The sequence below is a fragment of the Parambassis ranga genome, chromosome 16 (genome assembly GCF_900634625.1).
Source record: "Parambassis ranga chromosome 16, fParRan2.1, whole genome shotgun sequence".
NCBI classification, from domain to species: domain Eukaryota; kingdom Metazoa; phylum Chordata; class Actinopteri; family Ambassidae; genus Parambassis; species Parambassis ranga.
The window spans coordinates 14,072,145-14,095,872 of NC_041036.1; the positions used below are offsets into that span (position 1 = coordinate 14,072,145).

The following is a 23,728-nucleotide window of genomic DNA, read 5'->3' on the forward strand; positions in this document are numbered from 1 at the left end:
CGTATGGTCTTTGACAAGCCTGTTTCCCACAGCAGGGCCCCTGGGGCTTGGCACTTGCCACTGCTTCCACAGCAGGAGAAACACACCACAAGGTGGCGACGCAGCACTCACTCCCCTTTCACACTAAATGATGAGTCTGCAGGTAGAGAGACTTGACTAACGGAGGTAATCACACAGGCACATTATCATCCACTCTAAAGGCACATTCTCATTTCCTGTAATAATGGTAGCTTTTTACGCAGGGTCATGACTCAGGCAAGCAAATGAGACTGTGACGACAACACACAAAGGTTACCTTTACTAAGGTAAGCTGTCGCAAAGGCCAAAGCTGGTGACTTGAAAGCTGGGGAGATTTTTACTTTCTTTTAGTTGTGATGTGACACATAGATTGTTCAGGTTTCCACTTTCATTACAAATGGCTGAAATGATCAGACAGCAGACAGGTGATATCATCAGTAGGAGTGAGTAACTTGAACTTGTTTCTGTCACAGTTTTGTCATGTCCAGTCAATTTCACCGTCTGGTCAGGCAGACGTCTTTAGAAAACAGTTAAACCCCTTTCTTTGTTTTGACAGTGAAGCTCTATGACATTTTAGAAAGTTATCACGCTCCTCCTCTAGGCGACCGGCCAAATGGCTTCCTTTCTTCCGGTCAGCTCCTTAGATCAGTTCCTTTACGGTAAAAAGCCCCCCAGGAAAAAAACCAACATCAATCCCGTGAGAGCCCCCTGCTTACATCATCACTGTTGCCTCCAGTTCTGTCTCCCCAATTTCTTACTGTACTGACATCAAAAAACATCCCATTGAGAAAGACCCGTTATAGATTATGAATCATGAGAAGAGGCTCCCTGTGGTTACATTTATCAATTAGGTGATTGTAATCACTCTCATTTGAAATTCAATGTGGTGTATGAGTGAGAGTGAGACTGTGTTTGTGTGCTAATTTCAACTTTCCAGTAATATTGTACAGATGTAGTCTGCAGCTTTATAATTAAACACAGATGGGCCTCAGACTGGTATAGGTCCCCTCTGATTGTCTGATATTACAGTAGTCTGTAATACAATATGGTGACCAATGTCTGAGCAGTATAAGTAACATGAAGGGTTTAGTAAGCATGTGACACACACACTGTTTTCTGTGATCTCAACCATGTCATACACACTTTCACCCAGTAGTCACAAACACAAAATACTGCTGGCTGACACACACACACACACACACACACAAAAACACACACACACACGTACTTCTTTACCCAGGTGCAGAGTCCCACACCTGTTGTAGCAGCTCTCTGTAATTAGCACAACACAATTATCATTGGTGGATGGAGTGGGGATGGGGGCAAAGACAATGGGGCAGTTATTCTGTCCCTATCATCTCCTTCCCTCTCCCTGCTGTCGAGTAATGAAAGATCCTTCCCTGCTTCAAAGAGACGGAGTTTCCTACAAAACAGCTGAGTCAGAGGAGAAAAGAGGGAAGGATGAAAAGAAAAGGAAAACAGTAGGGAGGCGAGCATGGTAATGCAATGATGCTGGTGTGAGGCCCAGTGGACCACAGTGATTGTGTTCATTGTTGTGCACACAGGAGTCATTTTCAGGAACCAGAAAAGAAGCCTGTGGCTCTTACACTTAGCACTAACAGCTACAACCTGGCACGGGCTCTAAGTATCTATTTGTGATCTGGTAACACTTTACCTGAGCAATGCGTCATGCTAAAGCCTGCAGTATAAGGAGGTAAGGTGTAAGGCATGCGTGAGGCGAAAAGGGCAGAATACGTTTTACTGTAAGGCCACATCATGATATCAGGAAGCTAGAGTGGAGAGAGTGAGGGTGTAAGTGAACCTGGCTGTGTAACAGAGTCACCAGAGAGTCAGCTTTAGACTGAAACAAAGTGAGAGTGGAATATTGTGAACAGCTCCAGGCTAAAGCCAGTCAGGAAACAAGGGAGCAGGGGAATCTCTGTTAGGTCACAGACAGACTGGGGGTGTAGGAATCTGTGTGAGGTTTAAGATGACTGAGGAGAAGGTCAGAGGTTGTGGGAGGGAAATCTGTCAGACACAGACAGACTGTGGCTGAACCTGGAGATGAGGAGACAGTGGACAGCAGAACCTCAGTGAGGTGACTGAAAGGCCAAGAGAAAAGCCTCGGTCTCACTCAAGGGACAGATCTGTTTTCTCCTGGTTACGTCAGCCGAACGTGAAATGCACACAAGCATGCACCTACACATAAATGCACATGCAGGGATATAAAAGAACCCCTGTGAGGTCAGATCCACCGAGCTGAGGCTGTCCACTGTTAGTAGGGCGACCCAGCTAAGCCTCAGAGTCTCACTGGCAGCTACAACCACCACCACCAACCGCTGTATGTTACCCTGCCCTGCCCTGCCCTGGCCTTCCCTCCTCTGGCGGCTGCCTGTCCGGGCCTGCTGCTGCTGCTGCTGCAGTGTGTTTATGTGTGTGCTTTTTAATTTGGGATGTAGCCAGTGGCACCAATTTGGAACGGGTGGTCTTTTCCTCTTTTCCAAAATGTCCTCATCTACCTTTCCTCTTCTTTCCTCCTGTTTTCCTGCCTCTCTCTCCTCTCATTCTTGCTCAGTCTGTTTCTCTCGGGCCGGGGGGCCTGTGGGCCTGTGGGTAGGGGCCTTATTCCATCAGCCCGGGGCTTCTGTCAGAGGCTTGTTCCATTTTGCGTCATGGTGTTGACTGAACGGACCCCACACTTAACTCCCATAGAGCTATGGGGTTGGGCAGCAGGGCAGCCGGCGCAGGCTAACGTGGCCCCGTGTTCAGCGTGGTAATCTGATGGCCGTGTTTATTTTATGTAGCGCTCCTTTGATGGGGCAAAAAAAGTCTTTGGGCTTTTTGTTTCAGCACTTTCACTGCCAGGTCAGAGGTGCTCGCCGTGGTTACGCTCAGGAAGAATAATATTTGCCCTTATATTCACTCCAAACAGGCTTTTTTCCATATTAGTGTCAGGGATACTCTCTGGGTTTCTGCCTTCCACTGATTCGGCACATTGGAGGTGAAGGATGGTGGGGGACCGCACCTCAAAAACATCGGTCCCTGGAGAGTAATGAGGGTGTTCCACAGGTCGTCCCCAGGGCCTGTTCCTATACTCCCCAAGTGAACCCCCATCACACTCAGACAGCCCTGCATATAGACAGCTATATAAGTCCCAGTAGTGAAGGAAACACACACACATAAACACATGAAAACACTCTCCCTCCTGCTTGGCTGCCCCAGGCTCCACCTCAGATGTCAGTCGTCCAAACTTCCCAGGGGTTCTTTTTAATGGAGTTACCAAAAAAAAAAAAAAAAAACTCCTTCTTGTCTGCCTGAGCCTTTCAGGGCCTCACCTCAAAACTCACACACCCACCTATCTGCCTTGTGTCAGCTGTTTCAGATGGGTCGAAAAGCCACGGAAGTCATTATGTGAGGTTTTGACCTAAACATGCAAGAGAAAAGCAGAACTGTTCACGTTCACCAGATCAAATTCTGACCCCAGTTTCTTCAGTAGAACCACACCAAATGAAGTACAAATGTGGTGTGCAGGCCTCCATCTCAGTCCTTTGCTCTTACTGTACCTCCATTAAGCTTTACAGCGTTGACCTGACCTGAGGAAGTGTTCTAAACTTGCTTTGTCTTTGCCTTTTACTTTGAAGATTAAAGCAATGAACAGCTCATGAGAAGAGAAACCCAAATTGTGGCTGAGAATACTATTATTGGCTGATCAGGATATTACAGAAATAAATCATTGTCACACAAGATAAGACACCCCGGGGAGCTTTATATGGATAATGTTTCATTTTCTCCTAGGTTGGTTATTATTTATGATCTGAATAGAGAAAGGACTGGGTTTAGGCCAGATATGACAGTAAGTAAACATGCAGGAACACAGACACACCAGCATGCTTAAACAGAAACTAGATCACCATCAACCATCTTTGACATCTTTTATCTTTCCGCTGGGGATGAATAGAAAGACATGGCACAGGGAGGACTGTGTACACTTCCTGCCCTCCTCCATCCCATTATCCTTTTTCTGTTCTAACACATTAGGCATGTTTCTGGCCTCCGCTGTGACTGTGAGGTATGTGCTACTCTCAGATGAAGGAGGCCCTGATGTAATCCAGAGGAAACAGGGAAACAAGTAGAGGAGGAGGGATCTACCCTGGTGGTAGGTAATCCAATCCCTCCTGTTGCAATTTGGCAACTCAAAACAATTACCAATTGGCCGCCCTGAAAATCAGCACCAGCAGCCAGGCAATGGACGTAAGGCTTGTTAGCAGACGCTGATGTAAAGTGGTGATTTAGTAGGTCAGACCAGAGGGGGAAGCTAATCCTGATCAGGGTTTAGTGGTGTTGTGTTTAAAACAGGCTCAAAAGCCTCTGCAGATGGCAGTGTGTGGGAGACAGTTGAAAAGCCAAGCCAGTGAGTCACAAAGAGGTAATGTCAGTCAAACCCAAGGATTCAGCAGCCAGAAATCTGCTCATTAGGTGTGTGTCCTCCTCTTCCCACCCACTATTGTCCAATCAGAGGCAGATTAGAAGGGTTCACCTTTCCTGTGACATGTCTGTATCTCTGTGCCCACTTCCTGTCCCACAGTCATCCCTCACTCTCATCCCTTTACATGGACGTATACGTCACTCCTATCTTTTCTAAGTCACTCCTTTCCATGGCATCACATTGTTTTTTCTAATCCACCTCTGATGGTGCTCATTAGTTCTTTTCCTCCATGACTGTCTCACCTATCTCTATGCATCTATCCCAACCCGTCCTATTCTTCTCTGCTTTCACCAGGTTTATTGTATTAGAGTCCAACTTAGACCCATGTCTGTCCAGACTTCCTGTTCCACCCTCTCTGTCGTCATCCCCTTTCATTTCTCCCCTGTGAATGTTCATGCCCCTGTTATTTCGAGGTTTTTAGTCCAGTCTGCTTCAGGGAATTTACTTCTTATCGCTCACTGGACCATTCTTTGCATTCCTGGCATGCTTCCTGGCAGTACTGGGGGACCAGCCAGATGCAAGGGTGTCTGTAAAACAAGGCAGGCGCACATCATCTCATACATCCAGCAGTGACCTTCTAATGAGGATGGACAGCATGATTGATGAACAGAAAAAGGATGGGAAGACACAGAAAGACAACAGAGGGTGCAGGGTGGCGGTGTGTGTGAACTCCATGCCAAAAATAGAAAATACTGGATTGCCTTTATTTCCAAGTCCTCGACTCACAGAATGTTATTTATAAAGCAAGACATGCAAGGCATCCCAACAGAGCAGTTTATGGCTAATTGAGAACAGCAGGGGGTCAAAGTGCACATAAACAATGGGAACAAGAATAGGGAGATTAGAATAACTTTCATGTCATTCCTCTTAGTCACAGTCTTTCAATGATAAAGCTGGCTTTCTAACTACATACTAAACAGAGCTTTTGTGCATTCCCACAATGGACAAAGGTCAAGAAAATAAAAGTCAGGAGAATCAAAGGATGTGACAGGGAGTGAAGTCAAAGATGGTCGTCAGACTTGTCAGCTGGAGATAATGATAATGGTGGTTAAGAAGAATGCACGCAAATGCATTACTTCCATATCTGACTCTCACTATTGAAAGAGATAAGATGTCCAAGAAGCACGGAGGAAGATAATTCACAATTTATATAAACATTTACAGTAAATGTTTTCATTCCACAAAAGGATACAATAAAAAAACTGAACAACAAGTGCAGAAACTTTAATCTAAAAAAGGAAGACAGGAATCTTCTGCACTCACATAGAACCAAAGCTGATATTTCAGTGAACTTGAGGTCCGCCTCCCTCCCTGTGCGGTCAAAGTAACAGTCTGCTGAATGTGGAGAGAAGCTTTTTGATTTCCAAATGCCTCCAAACCATTGTGCCTCTCTGCTTGAATCCTGTCCGTATACTACATAAACATAAACAGTGACAACATGCGGATATGAAATTTCCTCTCCCATGTTTGCTCCTAGTTATGACAAAATTTACACACACTACATGGCTGACGCACGGGAAGTGGTCAGCGGAACAGGTTTACTTATAAGTTGTGTTATCTGCTATCATTGTTGTGGGAGGTTGATTTATGATTGTCAGTGTGTAATGAGCGTTAATTTAATGAATGAGCAGTGATGGAGGGGACTGAAGTGCGTCAGCATTCAGAGAAACAGACAGACCATGTCAGGTTAAAGGGGGCAGTGGGTTATAAATGGTCTTTAATGCTGGTGTGAACTGTCTAACCGACGTAAGCACATGTGTGTTTGTGCAGTGCTGTTTGTGTGTCTGCGTGCGTGTGTGTACGAGTGTCCATCTGTCTGCCAAAGGGCATCCCTCCTCCCCCTTGCCCCATGTGACTGAGGTCATGTCACGTTGAGTTACTCAGTGACGTAGCACAAGTCCTCTTCCTTTTGTCTTCCCGCTCTCCACACTCTTTCCCCTCATCTCACCCCCCCCCCCCCCAGAAACACACACACAACACCCCTCCCCATTTCCCCTCTATGTTTGTCAGCAGCTCTCAGCTTCCGTAGAATAACATGACAACAGGCTCAATGTGTGGCTGACGCAGACACACGGCGCGCCGGCAAGTAGTGGTCAGCTGTGATACAGTACACATCACTCGCAGACACACACAGATGTAGTAACTCACCACAGAAACGGTGCAAGACTGACACGGAGAATGCACGAGTAATGTCTCTGGGGTAACAAGTCTGCACGCTAGGGAACGTACCAAAAATAGGACCTCACTTTTACACAACAAAAGTTATCACTCTTTACACACTCGTGTTCGCCTCCACTTGTACATGAAGTGTTTAAGTATGTGCATAGAAGAAAAGGAGGAAGATGAAGAGGAGAGAGGGATGCAGACAGGACACGCAATGACAGGGGAGGAAAGAATGTTTAGTGAGACTGAGAACGGCGGTGAGAGGAGCAGCGCAGGAGAAAGCGGGAGCTCTGAGACAGGCCTGGGCTCTCCAGTGTATTAACACCAGTCTGAGATGGAGGGAGCAAGCGGGGTAGATGGAAAGAGTGTTTGCACAGTAAAAAGTTCCTTTTGCGTGGGTTGCTTACTTCCCGCTGCACCCCCCACCCCCTCCTCTTTCTCCTCTTCTCCTTCTCACACTCTGTCTGTGACCTGTTGCTTCAACTAAAGTTCATTTAGAGATTTCCTCACTGGCAGACGTAAAAAACGTGCTTGGAGGCAGTGAGAGTGAGAAAGCAGGTGAGCAACACAGTCAGAGAGGGAGTCTTGGCTTGCTGTCACACATGCATGGGCACACACGTACACTGTGTTTTGTCACATACCATAGAGTTTGGTTTCCAAACAAAATGAGCCTTGTAAATGTGTGTTTAATAGAGAGCTGATTTAAACATGCTCTCCCTTTCATCCCTGCATCCTGCCTTTTGCACTGAGCTCTGTGAGCAGAGCCAGCCGAGGAAACCTGCAATAATGATGCTGGTTAATGTCCTCCTTTAATGGTCTAATAAAAAAGGCAAAGCAACAGATGCACGACAGCCATATCTGTCTTTAGTGGGCTTCTGGCATGGAAAAGGAAAAGAGCAATTGACGCGCATAATTTGTAAATCAGGTCCACAGGAAGCTTTCTCAAATAACGACTTGCGAGTAGAAGAATATGTGGACGCAGTGGACTTGAAAAGAGGTTCCTCTGTCATATTTCCATTAGAAAGGAAACAATAACACATTATCACTGATCTCTGACACTGAGACTTAGTCAGAGACGTCACTTTATTGCTCAATGACTGCAGCCCCCTCCTGTGTGACACTATTTCTCCTTTTCCCCCTCAAACTATTAACACACTCACTTGCTCTCTGACGTAGGTTTGAGGTGTAAGGGGGCAAGAGGAGGAGAGTAGGGGGTGAAGCAGTGATAGGGGTGAGTAGGTTACTATGGCAGCTCACCAGATAGGATACCCTGCTGGTGAGACAGAATGACGAACTACAGAGGAAGAAGAGAGGAGGGTAAGGAAGCCACAGGGAAACTTAAAAGTGTCCTGTTATAGGAGAGTAAATATTAACAGTAATAGGTCGGACCTTTGGTTTTCACTTTGAACGCAATCTCCTCAGGTGTTTACTCAGACCCTGCTGGAATTCCCTAGAGGAAATGAGGGCGCAACATGAAAATGGTGAATTTATTACTACTCCGTCTCCCATAATCCCTTTTACCATCAGAGCAGTGTTGCGTCACGGCCAACATTTTCACTGTTTACCCATGACACTCTGATGTAAGCAGAACATGAGAAATCCACAAGACTGCTTTATCATCCACCTGGACGTGGAAATTAAGCCGGAGCAATAAACATTTATGGGAAAATCAACATTATCAGAATGGGCCAATTTGGTATTTGTTCCACCCGCGGTTACACTTAAGTAAACACTGAACAAAAACTCCCAACATGACCAGGCTCTTCCTCATCAGTGAAATTATGTTATACAGATGGTCCTGAATTTCCTCAAATCAGAGGTTTTAAAAGTGAGTTTGGCAAATGACGAATGAATTGAGCAACTGTGTGGATTACAAGGTGATGGAAGAGAGTGAGGCATTAGAGTGATTTGAAGCCTGCGTAATAATGAGTGAACACATGCCATACACAGGAAAGCCAGTGTAAAGCATGAGCGCATTGAGTGAAGGCTGTGTGAGTAAAGTTTGTCTGGCAGCGATGCAGGCTGGCAGGCCCTGTCACAGGTTCCCCTTCCTCTCTGATGTCTTTGAGGTCGTAGTCTGAGTGTCTCACTCTGTTTCTCCTCCTATGGTGGTTTACACAGATTGGTGATGTAATGGGTAGCATATGAAGGCCACACACAAACACACTCTCACACACAGATGCACACGCAAACACTGATGCTCATGCACGTTACACAGACACCGCACTTATACCGCCACATGCCCATAATTACACACATATACTGTATGCACGCCCATTTACACAAACCCTGGATTCCCCCTTTTTCCAACAGGCATGTGCCGCTGTGCGAGTGCTCTCTGTCACACACAGACACACACACACAAACAAAAGTCCAAACAGAGATACATAACCCTTTTGATTTTGCACATCTCTGTACATGCAGGCACACTTAAAGGGCACCCACCCTGTGTCATAGTGTGTGAGTGATCAGCGCTGGCAGAGGGCCTAACAGAAGGCTGTGTGCTTCAGAACCACCCAGGAGACCCCCATCAGCCTGGAGAGGCAATGAGGGAGAGTGACTAACTTCACTCTTTCTTTTCTTCTCTCCCCAGCTGTGTCTTCAAACGTCCCTTTGATGTGGGAAATTAAAAAGAGCGAGTGTGTCAATATCTCCCTACGTCCAACCACACTCATCTATTTCCTCTCCTTCTCCTCTCGTCCTCCTCCTTTCTCTGCTTTTCTTCTCTACTGTTGACCCGAGAAAACAGAGCATGACCCTCTTACACCACAACAACTCTGCCACCCACTCGCTGCCACCGGGCCCTCATCATTTGAAGGGTGTTTGTTTGTCTGTGTAGGCCCACCGCCGGACTGGCAAACCTGTGTGTATATGTGCATGAGTGTTCGAGAGTGCGCATACAAAGCCCGCCACTAATTATTTTCTAACCACACCATGAGTGTACGTCTGTGAATGAGGGTCTCCTAATCTCACACCCAGACTCCAGAACGCTTTCTTCCTTTCCCCTCCGCTCCCTGCCTCTGTTTGAGTGTGTGACTCCGCTGTGATATACTATATACAATGTGTGTACAGTATGATGCATTAACTGGCCCACTGTGATGACTGGAAACTCATTCTAGCCCCTTTGCAACAGTAGGCCACGCTTTACTGCACCTGACTGAGTATTTCCAGGCTGTGCTTCTCAACACACCAGTCCGTGTGTGAAAAAGAGACACAAACGTGATGTTTCTGCATGTATCAGCGCGTGCTTTGAAGAGGCATGTGCACATGTAGCTCAATCTTAATGTCTGTGTGTGTATGTGTGTGTGTGTGTGTGTTCGCTCACTGTTTCTATGCAACACTTTCAGAGGCCCCTTCTGGTCTGGACAACACCTCTCTCCTGCTCCTACCCGTCGCTCACTCCTCACTCTTTCCTTCACCCTGGAGAGGGAGAGAAAAAGTGAAAAAAAAGAGAAGGAGGTGGGTGGGGGGGCAGTGGAAATAACAGACTGCTGTCTCAGGAGGGGCGCTGAAAAAAAAGGAGCAGGAGAGAGAAATATAGGTGTTTGCTGAGTGTATTAGCTGTAATACAGTGGGAACTGTGAGCATCAACACATTTTTTTTCTGAGACATTTTAAAAGCATATATATAAAAGTTGAGGCTCCAAAAGATACATGGTTACAGGAGATGTGCTGATACACGTGAAAACAATGGGCTTTTTAAAACGTCTGCAGTGATAGAGAGAAGAGGGGGGAAGAGATTTGGAGATGGAAAGATAAAAAAGAGGCAGATTGGGGACTGATTGGCGCAGGTATAGCGGGATGCGACGGAGGAAGTGCTGGAGATAGGGACAGGACAGGACGGGAGAAAGTGATAGAGGAAAGAAAAAAAACAACGGAACTTTTTTTAAAGTTTCGCAAAGGGAGACAGGCGGCAGGGAGGGGAGGAGGAAAGAGAGAGAGAGAGAGAGGAGGGAGAGGAGGGAGAGAGAGAGAGAGGGAGAGAGAGCGTGTGTCTGTGTGTGTGTGTGTTTTTATGAATGAAGTGAGTCACTGCCGATGTGTCATAGGCCCGACGTCTTTATAAAGGAAGTTTTAAACAAGCCTAAACACTTCACTGCGCGCAAAAATTGGACTTACCACACTCGCATCCCTCTCTCTGCATTTCTGTTGCCTCTCTGTCTCCCTCTCTCTCTCTCTCCACACTGTCTAAGTGTCTCTCTGCCTTCTATAAAGACTGCAGGGGCTCCTCTCAAACTTTTACTAAAGACTGAAAAGGTTATTGACTTTTATTTCTCTCTCTCTCTCTCTGTGTCTGTGCGTGAGTGCTCCACTCATCACTCTCCTCTCTCATTCATTCTCTCTCCTGACAACTTTCCTCCTCAAGAAGAAAACCGGAGCACGTGACAAATTTCCGGAGTTCAATTTATTTATTAATTTCCTATTTATTTATTTATTTACCTGCGTCTTTGGCTGGTTTACCTATCTCTGGGATCCAATATGAAATGTAAGTGACTGTTTCAGTTGCTTCATGTGTTATTTTTGTAAATATTTGTTATTTATTATTTTACACTTGCCTTCACTTGAAGTCTGTTTAAATGTTCTCAGATAGTTTCACAGGCTGAAGTCAAATGTCTTGTCTGATAAAAAGAAAACGGGCTGTGTGTTGCAGTGGCACGGGGGAGCTCAGATGCTCCTGCAAGTGTTATTTTGCCTGCGATTCTTGTGGTTCACCTGTAATTATCAGGCATTCATCATTTCAGCACCGCTGTGGTTCCCTTTTAATACTTAGTCTACCTTGTATTTGAACTTGAAAGGAAGAAGAATGAATGAGCTTACTGTTAGAGAGTTGACTTGGCTTGGTCTATATAATTTATACCCACCAGCTCACCTACCTATCGAGTTGCAGGTGTGACAATCAGCAGCATTCATCGCCTTTGCTTATGGTAAAGAAGTGATGGAGCTATTCTGTCAAAGCCCGGTATTTAATGATTTAATGATTTGCGCTCAGCCTGTGAAAACATGACTCCGAACCTCTTCAGGATTCCTCTGCCAAGTCTGGAGCTATTGTTTATATTATGGTGCAATATCTTCCCTCCGGAGCTGACAGCCGTGGCCTGAGGTCATTATCATTATGGCGAGATGACAGCGCATTTCCACTAATTGCTTCCGTTTTGTTTTCCCCCTGCAGTGCTGCTCGACTCCTCCTCATCACTGCTCTTCTCGCTGCTATTGGCTCAGCTGCCCGTGTTCACGTCTGCCTCTCCTGTACCGCAGCGGCGGCCCACTGACATGGATAAACTGTCCAATCAGACCAAGAACCTGATGAAGCTGACCCAAGAACTGTTGGTAAGTCGTCACCGTCATTAACCAATCAGCCATTGATTGGAGGAGAGGCTGATGAGGCCGCGCTAATTGAATTGTTAGTGTGAGGATGGAAGAGGATGCTGAGCACAGATTGATCTTTCACTGAATCCATTGTGGTGTTGATGTTAGCTCTTAATTTACATCAGTCTTTACAGCTACACTGACCTTGCATCACGCTGTGTTGTGGCTGAATTACAGCAGGTTTTTTTCTCAGGGCCTCCAGGCTGCTGTTAAGCTGCTTTCATTGATGATAGACTGACTGCACGCTCAGATCAGACCAGCGAAAGCCTGAGGGGGAGATTTGACCGAGTGATCTCACTTTTAATCCACACGGGAGAGGAGGTCTGACTCAGCAACCTCCTGGTGTGCTTGGTCACTTCAATGGGAGATTAGTGAAATTACTTGTAGGCTACTTGTATCCTACTACAAACAGCCAAGCATCTCACCTGTGAATTGACAGCGCACTATATGACATGCCTGTTTACTCAAAAACATGTTTATGTTCTGCCGCTGTGCAAGTGTTGAGAGACATTTGGAGCATGTCTGGTCCCGACGTCCCTTTCTGTTGACAGTCAAGTGAAAAGGAAAATCAGATCTGAGAACTTTGCCAAGATTTGTATCCAGCTAGTGATCGTGTATCAACACAGGTGAAAAAAAAAGAGCAGGATCATATCTCTGGATCCAGATTCTATTTTTGCATTATGCAAATCTTTAAACTCTTTTGTTCACAGGATAAAATCAAAAATAGCCACGTACTCTCTCTAGTCTTGGCCAGTAGCTTGTGTTCAGAAAGTTTGTGCGTGCATGTGGCTTTGTTGCTTTAAAACAATGTGTGGCAGCAACATAACCTGGAATCCAGATGTGCACAACCAGAATTATCAAAGGGCGTTGGGGACAGTGTCAGACAGTGTTCAGCAACATGGAAGATTTATTTTTAATTTCTTTTCCCTTTTTGTGTGGAATTCTACTAAAGAGAGGACAAAGTTAGGAAAGATAAATAAAATGGGAATCCATGGAAAGTCCCTGCAAAAAAGGCAATGAAACTGATGCTTTAAACTGAGAAATGTCTGTGTATACACTATATTTCCTACATGACTATGGATGGCTGTGTCCGTGTGCGCTTACGTGCACGCAGTTTGGGGTACAAATGTGTGTATGTGTATGCATTTTTGTGGTTCTGTGTGTGTGTGTGTGTGTGTGTGCGTGCATGGAGGGTTCTGTAAATAGCCGTGGTAGCATAGGTGCGGTGTTTAGTGTTTTGCTTTCGGTCGCCACAGCAAAGTGACTTGATAAAAATCAAAAGAGATTTATCACATTCCAGTATTTGCATTCAGGAAGAAAAAGGTCTGGATGCTAAGTTCTGTCGGGTGAGGTCATGGTCTGCAATGGAGAGAGAGCAAGAAAGAGAAGGATAAGAGGGAGAATTAAAGGCTGAGAAAGATGGAGCTAAAACCACAAGAGATGAAGAGATCAGAGGGCTGCTAGATGACAAGCCAGCGGTGTATGTGTGTGCAAGCATGCACATGTGCATGTGAGGTTGCATGTGCTTGTGCACCTGGAATGAGACAGAGAGAGAGAGAGGAGGGAAGTGAGGGATGGAGACAAAACATTGGACCACAAACATAAGTGTGTTCTTATAAAAGGCTGATGGAGTGACATGAAAGACAATGCAGCGCATTCACCATGAAAAACATCAACACAAACAAATGGAAGCAAACGGCAAAGCAGCATAACAAGTTAAGGAAGCATTAACCTGTTTATTCAAAACATTTCTCAGTACTCATCATCGTGTTATGTTCCTCTGCTGATTGGAAATGACGCATCTCATTTGTCCCCATTCATCACTGAATCAGGCCTTTAATGCCAAATACTACAGATGAGCGCCATAAACACTGCAGTCAGGTTCTTTATCCCCCTCTGCTGGTCACTACTGGCACTACATTTGCTGTCGGGACAGTTTACAACTCAACTCTAGCTGGGCAGCAGCACTGCGTCATTCTAGCTTTTTATAGCTGTGACCTTGGAGTTTCCCTACAGCCCAGTGTTGTCTGTCCCACTTGGAGCTTTCTTAGTCACTGCCTATGTTGTTATCCTCGCTCCCAGCAGAAAACATCCTGTGGGTTCAGGTCATTTGCTCTTATTGTTGACATTTGAGGAGGCTAAATGTGGGTGAACTCACACTGACCCGATCAACCACACTCCCCTCAGTGAGAGCTACTGTCTCCAAGCACAGAAAACAGTTCTCCAGTTGAGGTGCTAGTGTAATACTTTCCTCATGTTGCCGTGACTTGTCTTGGGATGAGAAAAATTGCACTGATGCAAATTACTGACGGGCTTGTTTTCTCTTTCAGAAGGAGCATGCGTTTGACTCAGACGTGGAGCCCCACAGGTTCAGATCTCTGCCAGAAATGAGCAACAGATCAGCCAATGACCTCAACAATCTTGAGGTAATGCTCTGATAGAGCCGTGTGTGTGTGTGGAGGAGAGGGGCTGGCCTGTTCCTACCAGCTACATCTTGCCACACCCAAGTCTCTAAAGTATGTCTGTGTTGTTTCCAGCTGAAGCCCACACTCTCACAGCTGCACGCCGACCTGAAGCTGTATGAGCACCACTTTGAATGGCTCAACAGGGTTTCAAAGAAGCACCACCACCCTGCTGTACCCAAGCTGGTGGAGATGATCAGAGAAATGAAATCTCTCATCAATCTGCTGCACCGTCACGTAAGATAATGATTAACTCTCACATTTTAAGCATTATTTTTTCTTTAGTCTGCTATAATCTGTGTCTTCTCTTCTACAGATGCTGAGAGTTGAAGCACCAAGGCTGACTCCAGCAACCCCCTCCCTCCCCCCTCACCTCCCGTACCAGTTTGATGTCTTACAGTCCAGCCACGAGCTTCTCCAACATTTTAAGCTGTTCTGTGACTGGGCATACAGAGCATTCATCAGTCTCAAGCCCAAAGTGTCTGCAGTACAATGATGATCTGCACGGTGAACGGCTGCAGAGCCAGTGAGGACGCATGGACTTCCACAAAGCGGAAACAGGACCATGTCAGCGTGCACTGTAGTCTGAAAGCATCCCTTATGAGGCCCAATTGTCAACCAGTGATGCGTGTGTGTGTGTCTGTGTGTGAAGAATGTGTCTTTCCATCAGAGCCAGTGAGGATGCACCGCACTGCAGCCAGTTATTACCATCAAGACACCTGCTAAAGCAAACTGCCAGTTAAACTACACAATTCCCCAAACTCTCTCCTAAAGGCCTTGTTCATGTTATTTATGTATTTATTTATTTATTGACTGTTAGTAATTTATTTAATTTTATTTATTTGAAGTTGTAATGTGTAACTCTTGGCTTTATTTCTGTACTAACGTGAATTTACATTTGTCCTCATCTTTATTTTCTTTTTCTCTGGTGTGTCACCGATCCTAAAAGAAAAATCTCTATAGCACCTCCTGAACCTATAGCTCTGAAAACTTTTAATTTACTTTGTATTTGTGTATCTCTGTAGCCAATAATACTTCCAGTAGATGTAGCACACAGTTTGGGACGGCCAAGGTTTTCATTATCTCTCACATACAGTGCCCTTAAAGTAAGATGTTAAACCAATATCAATTGATGGCATTTCAAATTCATTGCATTTATTTGTAAACATCTGGACGGTTACCGAAGCGAGGTGAAAACAGGTTTCTATTTTAAATGCCTGTTCCTGCACATGGAGGCATATAACATTGTGGTAAAGTTGTATGAATGTGCCCTGTTGCTGAGCACTGATGGTCCTGATTAGATTCTTTGCACAAACTTGTTAGGATTAGCCTCTTGGAAGAGTGAGATGGCTGATTTTGAAACTGTGCTTTGGGGTAGAAAAGTTTGTTATTTTTAGTTAAACACCCAAAGCCTTAAAATACTATGTATTGTGACACTATGTTCTGTACAGGTGTACATAAATGTACAAGAATGTAAATTGTTGTATACAGTGCTTTTCTGTATCATGTTGTTTTCTACAATATAATGTAGATTACCAATTTTATCACTACAATTTTTCATTCCTATTCTAGTATTTGTTACAGTATTTACTATTTATTTAAGTAACTTGGTGGAACTATTTATTTTGTGCTGCAGCGGAGCAAGTCTCCTATCTTTTTGTACTTTTATACAGTTTTTATTCTTATTCACTTATACCACCACGTTTAAATTATTGTTGTGTCAAGATGCCTCTTCCACACACTGATTGGCCTCAATGTGAAATATGTGCCTTGGTGAAATAAATACTAAAGAATGTGCATAACTGATCTGAATGTATCTTTGATATCAATCCGCCACGCGATGCTTACGGTGACAGATGGAACCTAGGATAAACCGTAGGGACAAACACGCAGACACTACATTGCCCAGAATTCTGTGCGCAAATTCTGATTTAAAGTTTAAATAGCTTATTTAAATAAAGGTTCGCAAACTAATTTTGAAGGTACTGGAGTGTAGATTTGTATTTGTAGTCAAGGTATCCCTTAAAAAAATATTTTCTCGTCAGGTTAAGAAACGTCAATCTGTCCGTTGGAGTTGCCAGCCAATCATAGTAGTTCATGCACTGTACGGGACAGCCAATCGCTGTCGTCGTTCTTGGAAGGCGGCATCGGGTGGAGGACTGCTGTTAGTTTGCGCTGTGTTTATTGTTAAGGTTGTGTGGATTAGCACTGCGGTACCCAGTTTCTTTTTATAATATTAAAATATAGTTTTAAGATGAGTTAAAGGTTCACGGTGAGTAAATTCTTCAGCCCGAATTAATGCTAATCATTAGCGAGCAGTTTAAGAAGCTATTCCGCGTTGTGGAGGGCTTGATTAGCTTTAAAAGCAGGCCAGTAACTGCTTTTGTTGATGTTACATGACATGAGTGTGTTCTCTGCTAGCGTGCAGCGCTCATATGGTGCAGAAGGACTCAGTTAGTAAGTGCCTTTATGTGTACTTTAGCTGTAGCCGCTTTCATGCACGGTACTGCGGGGACGGACAGAATCCGTAGATTGTATATGGACTGACGGCCAGAGGAAAGACAGTGGGGAGGGGAGGACCAGCTTCAGGCTCAGGAGGGTGGGAGGGACAGAGAGGAGAAATTTAAAGGGGTATTTTCCTTTTTTAACACCAGGAGTTACCAAGTTATAACATTGTGTTTATTTCCATTTCACATGTCAGACCTGCCCTGATCTCACTACACGGGATGACAGCTGGTGTTTCCAGTGGCTGACAGGGAAGGAATTTATTGAAGACGCAGAAAAAAACAACATGAATGAAGGAAAGGTGAAAGACCAGCCATGATACTGCAAACAAACTGATCCACGCCTGCTGCCAAGGAACACCCTCACCTGCCACCAGGTTGATCTGGTAATGGCCAATTCAGTTGCCTTAGTGGTCCAAGCAGACCTCTTACCGCCTCAGTCCACAGCCTCCCTCTCCCCTTTCCCATCCCTTCTTGGCCCAGGAGAGGATGGTGATGATGATAGGGAGCGAGGGGAGCTGGCAGAGGGAGACAAGGGAGTAGTAGAGGGTGGAGAAGAAGTCGTTCTGGATATGGTTTCATCAACAGGGTCAGCCCACCAGCCTGAGCAATCAGACCATCCTTTTCAGTGTCTGGACTGTGGCAAGAGCTTCAGGTGGTCGTCCAGGTTGACCCACCATCAGCGGAGCCACAACAATGAGAGACCCTACCGCTGCAACCTCTGCCCCAAAGCCTTTAAGGGCTCTTCTGCTTTGCTCTATCACCAACGGTACCCCCCAAAAAACTTATTTTCCCTCATTCCAAATGAAAACTAATATTAGTTTATAAAACTAGTCATACTTGCTAGGGTTAAATAGCTTTTCAATCACCTTTGAAAACTGCACTTAATACTTCTATAGCTGTGCTATTCTCTTAAATAGTTACCTTTGTTTTGTAGGTCTCACTCAGGGGAGAAGCCTTATAAATGTCAGGACTGTGGCAAAGCCTTCAAACGTTCATCTCTTCTCCAGGTGAGATGTCAACCCATTTTGGAAATAAAAAAAAATGCTATGCTTACAAATGAGAGAAATGTACAACCAATTATTTCTTTTGTCCCCAGGTCCATCAGAGTGTCCATACAGGCTTGCGTACATTTGTGTGCCCCTATTGCCCACTGACTTTTAAATGGAGTTCTCACTATCAGTATCACCTGCGCCAGCACACTGGAGAGTGTCCATACCCCTGTGACACTTGCCCCAAGGCCTTCAAGAACTCAAGCAGTCTGCGGCGACACAAAAATGTCCACCTTGGTCTCAAGCCTTACACCTGCACGGTGTGTAGCAAATCTTTCACTCAGTCCACAAACTTGAGGCAGCACATGAGGATACACACAGGTGAGAGGCCATATATCTGCAGTGAGTGTGGACGCAGCTTTACACATTCATCGAACCTGGCCCTGCACAGGAACTCTCACTCCAACCTCAGTGCAGGATCGAAGGAGGGAAAGAGGGGAGAGGAGAGAAGGATAGGAAATGAGGTAGTGGAGGTGGTGGTCGGGACAGAGGAAGTGACATCATCAATGTTGACAGACATGGTGGGTTTTGTGAGCCAGGAAGGAACTGATGGAGTTGGGGTGGGGATGGAAGAAGTGTTCCTGTCAACCACCGCCACTGGCCAGAATCCAAGCCTTCTCCCCCAGCTTACCCTCACTTCCTCTGGGGAGGACGTGTGCACATCTAGGGCCATTGGGACAGAGGTTCACCTGAGCACAGACACTGGGGCCAGTGTGCTACTTTACAGCTGTGGCAGCTGTAGCCACACTTTTGGCACACGAACAGAGCTAGAGGAGCACCAAGCCATCCACATTGCTCCAGAGGCACACAGAACTGATGGAGAGGCAGGGCATGGGTCCGGTATGGAGGTCGGGGATGGGCTGGTGGGAGCTGGACACCTGCTGGCTGACTTTGAGGAGGTGGTGGAGACTACCACAGTGGCTGAAAGTGGACACACAGCAGAGGTGCTTCTTGGATTAGCAGAGGGAACAGATGGCAGCAGTGCAGTAAGTGGTCAAAAGGGCCTTCATTATGAAAGTTTACATTTTTAGTATATTTGGACCTCAGTCCATCCCATGTTTTCTTTCCTTTCTGCATTGATCAAAAAGAATGTGTGAGCTAGCCGTTCAGATTTGTAACCCTTGTGGTGTCAGTAGGGCATTAATCCTATACCCGTGTAGAATTGAATACAAATCCCCTCAAAGGGGCATATCTAGCAGCAGCCCATATGCATTTAAACCTACAGACACAGTAATCCTTTAGGTATGTTTCCTCTGTTAGGAATAAAACAGCCCAAAAAACATTTGCATCCATTGGAATTAAAGATGCAGACGGAATTAGGAATTGATTCCTGCATACCTTGCTACCCACCAAAGAGACATTTAAGCAAACTAGAGATTAAAAACCTGACCACAGTGTTAAAAAAGGTATTTCAGTCTCATCATCTGGCTAAGTGGTATGATGTACCATTGTTAATACTCCTCAATATCACAACACACTCTGTGGGGTCTATGTAATCTTAGTTTAATTTATCTATAAAAATCCAACCCTATATATATATATTTCATATGTATTACTTCTGTTGGGTTCTCCTCAGAATGTCGGCACCACCCAGGCCCAGTTTGACCTGCTACAGAGCTTCACCGAGGTGACTCAGAGCACTGAGGCCGTTCAGCCAGAGGCCAGAACCACATGGGCAGGGCTGTCATGTGGCTACTGCAATAAGACCTTTAAGACCAGTGGAGGCCTCAACAGACATGTGTCACTGGTGAGAATGTCTGTCAGAACTGTGCTACAACTCTGTTATACAGATCGTAACACTGCACATTTGGCAAGACTTTATCCATCTTAAAATTGTATCTTTTGCAGATGCACTCTCTTTCATCACAGTCCCGTTCCCAGTTCAGCTGCTCTGCCTGCGACCGCTCTTTCCCTCTTCTCTCCTCACTTCTTACACACCAACACTCCCACACCCCTGAGCAGCGTCTCCTGGCCGAGGCAGAGGCTGAGATAGTGTGTCCTCCATCCCTCTCACTGTCTCTCCCACTGCCCTCCTCTCCGAGCCAGGCTGACAAACAGCAGGAGGGCCAGAGGGAGATCCATGTTGACATCATTACCGTCAGTGAGGAACAAGAGCAACAGCCAGCCAAACCGACCAAAGCCCACAAAAAGGCAGGATCCAACAAGAGCACTCCTGCTGGAGGTAAAGACAATTTCAGCCCAATTACATATGTGTAATGTCAAAGATTTACTTCACTGAATTAGTGTGACCTAAAAACATGTCCTTCAAGTCTCTTTTACATACATGCAGTTTTTTTTTGTGAAAGTAATTTTTTCCAAACTTCACTTTTTCATACAGAGAGGCCATATCGATGTTCAGAGTGCGGCAAAGCTTTTAAAGGTTCATCTGGGCTAAAGTACCACATGAGGGATCACACTGGGGAAAGGCCCTACCGCTGCACTGAGTGTGGAAAGAGCTTCAAGAGATCATCACTGCTCTCTATTCATCAGAGGGTAAGTCTCATGTCTCTGCCTGAATCACTAGTGTAATTCCCAGAATGGGAAATCCACCATTTGGAAGTTGAATGTCATGATTTAGGTCACTGTAAAACCCTACATTCCTTCAGGTTATACAGTTCTGCTGTCGAGCATAGCTCACAACCCCTGCAGATGAATGCAGTGTATAACCGATAAATCCAAACGGCAATAAACAGCTCTGCTCTTGAGGCAAAGTAGTTATTATAACACAATGCTTCAGTTGTAGCAGTCCTTGCGTAAGCGTTCTTCCTGTATTTTGATGTTCCCTACACTAATTGCCACTCTTAAGCTGCATTTAGGCTGTGCCTAAAACACACATATTACCAAATGCAGCCACAGTAGTGGCTAACTACAGAATACAGTTAGAAGCGTAGTGCAAAAAAAAAAGTAACCAAATTTTTCTCCATTTATACCTATCCCAGGTACACACAGGAGTCCGGGCATTCCAGTGCCCTCACTGCCCTCTTACATTCAAATGGAGCTCTCACTACCAGTACCACTTGCGGCAGCACACAGGGGAGAGGCCATATGTATGCAAAGAGTGTGGCAAGTCATTCAAGAATACCAGCTGCCTGCGCAGACACAGTCAGATGCACTCTGGACTGCGGCCTCATACATGCTCCATCTGCTCGAAGTCTTTCTCTCAAATATCAAATCTCAAGCAGGTCAGTACAGCCAGCATACAATAGACTAGACTCATGTAGACTTTTATAAACCTTTCTTAACTTCTCTCTTCTCATTTTGTGTCTTTGAGAGCAGCATGAACGCACCCATTCTGGAGAGAGACCTTTCCAGTGCACACACTGCAGTAAAAGCTTTACACACTCCTCCAACCTTCAGCTCCACCTTCGCACACACTCCTCACGCAAGGACTACAAATGCCCATACTGCTCTAAGGAGTTTGTCATGCACTCGTACTTGCAGAGGCACATCCGTACCCATGGGAGTGGGGTTTCCCTGCCCGGCTCTGGCGGTGGCAGTAAAGACAGTGTTGCTGTGAAGGCCAATGTTGGAGGAGTAACAACCACCACCACCCTGCTCAGCCCTATCACTCTGGAAGCATCAGGAAGCAATGGCAGTCTGATTGTGTCCCAGCCGGCACTTAATATTCCCCCCAATACCTCCCAAAACTACTTTATGATCCAGACAGCCAGCGGACTGCAGCTTATTCCTCTGTCATCCCCAGCACCAACTCCTCCACCTCCTCCTCCACCACCGCCACCTCCGTCCCAGCCCCAAAACTTTTTCCTCTTGCAGTGCCCCTCTAACAATGCTAACCAATCCAGCTTATTTCTCCTTCCCACCACAAACAACCCTCCACCAGCTCCAGAGCCTCATTCCCTCCCTGTACTTCAGACTATCCAAGCATTCCAGCCCATCCTTAACCAAACACAGACTCAGATACCCCAGTTTCCATCTGTGTCACAGCAACAGCAGCAGACCAGGTTCATAATTACCAACAATAACAATGCAAATACTCCTGCAGTCACACCAACACACAACCTCTCAGCCAGCTCCCTTCTGACCAAGCCCATATTAGGCAAGAGCACACGGGCAGCGCGGGGGAGACGGGGGCGCAAACCAAAAGCAGCTCTTCAGAAGCTGGCTCCTGTCGGTCAGAATGCAGGTGGAGCTGTTCCAGTAACATGTGTGACTAGTGGCACCACAACTGTTACTGATAACACTACCACAGAGCCAACTCCATCTTCTCTATCTGCCGTTTCTTCTCATTGTCCCCTGTCAATATCTACCACTACTGTCCTAACTCTTTCATCTTCCACCACTGCAACCACCACAGTGGACACTTCAGGATCCCCAGCAACTGTTACCATGGTTACACCAGCCACCACAGCGGACACAGCAGCAACCTTGACTCCAACATCTGCTACTCCAGAGAGGAGGCCTCATACCACTGTGGAGCAAATAAGGACTGGAGAAAATATGTCAGAAAAACAGTTTGTGTTGTGTTTTGAAAATGAAGAAACAGCAAAGGAGGGGATGAATATGGGGGAGGGTGGGGAGTCCTATGTGTTACAGTTTGAGGGAAATACATCTGGGGATTCAGTTGAGGGAGGAGTGGGTGCAGTGGGGAAGTCACTTGTCCTGCAGTTCAAGCCAGATGGACCAGGTGAAGGAGAAAAAGGGGGAGACAAGGGAGGAATGATGTCGCTTCTGCATGATTGGGGTGGGGAAAAGCAGGATGGGACACAGTCAGTAGGGGAGAGCAGCCAGGGAGAGTCGTATGTTCTTCATTTCCACACTGAGTCGCAGGACAGTGGTCCATCCAGAGCTACTTTCAGCCAAGGGCAGGATAACAGCCTGCAGCTTTCTTGCACACCCACCCAAGGTTTAGTACCTCTTGATGGGCAGGAGGTGGTGTTTGAACTTGGGGGTGAGACCAAGATGGAGCAGGAGACTGAGGAGGGTATGCAGATGATTGCCCTGATCCGAGGCGAAGGAGGAATGATGGGAGGAGAGGGTGCAGGTTGCAATCCCGCAGGTGGTACAGTTACTGCGGGTGCGGGAGCTATGGAAGGTATATTTCAGCTGGAAAACGGAGATGAAATTGTTATAATTGAGGTCAGCACCAGCAGCTTGAGAGAGGGAAGAGGAGGGGATGGGGAGATTTCACAAAGTAGTGAGGGGAAATATGAAGCAGCAGAGGCAAAGGAAAAACCTGCAAAAGAGCAGGACTATACAGACAGCACAAATGTGCAAACGCCCGAAGAGACGATAAGAAATTGACCTACATCTAACTCTAAAGAAATACAGTTCTCTAACTGAGGACAGTGCAATTCAGAGATGAAGGTGTGTGTGAGTGACTGCCTCACTGTTTGTGGGCTTTTGTTAGCACTTTGAGTTCTCTAAACTGAGAGGACATGCAGTTTGTATCGTTGTAATGCCATGGTGCCACATACTAGAAATGTTATACATTCAAGTAGGCCGTACATGGTCCTCTTAAATATATTAATTTAATTGATACTGTCATTGGCAGTTTGTTTATATGGTTTTGTGAATAAATGCTGTAAATGGACAATTTTCCTCACAAGGTTGTTAGTAAATAATAGCTAAATATTAATAAACGTGTTAATAACTTGCGCTTCTCGTTTCATTTCAGTGTCTTTAAAGGTTATTTACGTAGAACCGTGTACGCGTTACG

General features: G+C 45.7%; 2 protein-coding genes across 3 annotated transcripts; both read left to right on the top strand.

Annotated features, from left to right (window-relative positions):
* Positions 1-28: 28 nt before the first annotated feature.
* il11a (interleukin 11a) lies at positions 29-16,223 on the top strand. 2 transcript variants are annotated; one of them, XM_028424515.1, is made up of 6 exons: positions 29-165; positions 243-305; positions 11,837-11,994; positions 14,364-14,459; positions 14,571-14,732; positions 14,812-16,223. In XM_028424515.1, the coding sequence occupies exons 3-6, from the start codon at positions 11,938-11,940 to the stop codon at positions 14,989-14,991; spliced, it is 495 nt and encodes a 164-aa protein (XP_028280316.1). In that variant the 5' UTR covers positions 29-165; positions 243-305; positions 11,837-11,937; the 3' UTR covers positions 14,992-16,223. The 2 variants fall into 2 exon arrangements, with proteins under 2 accessions (XP_028280316.1, XP_028280315.1); XM_028424514.1 differs by lacking the exons at positions 29-165; positions 243-305 and adding an exon at positions 10,739-11,152.
* A 410-nt stretch (positions 16,224-16,633) lies between these two features.
* Positions 16,634-23,666, top strand: znf628 (zinc finger protein 628). Its single transcript, XM_028424383.1, has 9 exons — positions 16,634-16,767; positions 17,197-17,768; positions 17,937-18,009; positions 18,099-19,037; positions 19,628-19,798; positions 19,900-20,233; positions 20,390-20,544; positions 20,991-21,233; positions 21,328-23,666. The coding sequence occupies exons 2-9, from the start codon at positions 17,389-17,391 to the stop codon at positions 23,311-23,313; spliced, it is 4,281 nt and encodes a 1,426-aa protein (XP_028280184.1). The 5' UTR covers positions 16,634-16,767; positions 17,197-17,388; the 3' UTR covers positions 23,314-23,666.
* Positions 23,667-23,728: the final 62 nt, after the last annotated feature.

Coding starts and splice junctions, on each gene's coding strand:
- znf628 (XM_028424383.1), top strand. CDS start 17,389: ATGGCCAATTCAGTTGCCTTAGTGGTCCAAGCAGACCTCTTACCGCCT. Junction 18,010..18,098: donor AACGTTCATCTCTTCTCCAG/GTGAGATGTCAA, acceptor TTTTGTCCCCAG/GTCCATCAGAGTGTCCATAC. Junction 21,234..21,327: donor AAATATCAAATCTCAAGCAG/GTCAGTACAGCC, acceptor CTTTGAGAGCAG/CATGAACGCACCCATTCTGG.
- il11a (XM_028424514.1), top strand. Junction 14,460..14,570: donor ATGACCTCAACAATCTTGAG/GTAATGCTCTGA, acceptor TGTTGTTTCCAG/CTGAAGCCCACACTCTCACA. Junction 14,733..14,811: donor TCAATCTGCTGCACCGTCAC/GTAAGATAATGA, acceptor TCTCTTCTACAG/ATGCTGAGAGTTGAAGCACC.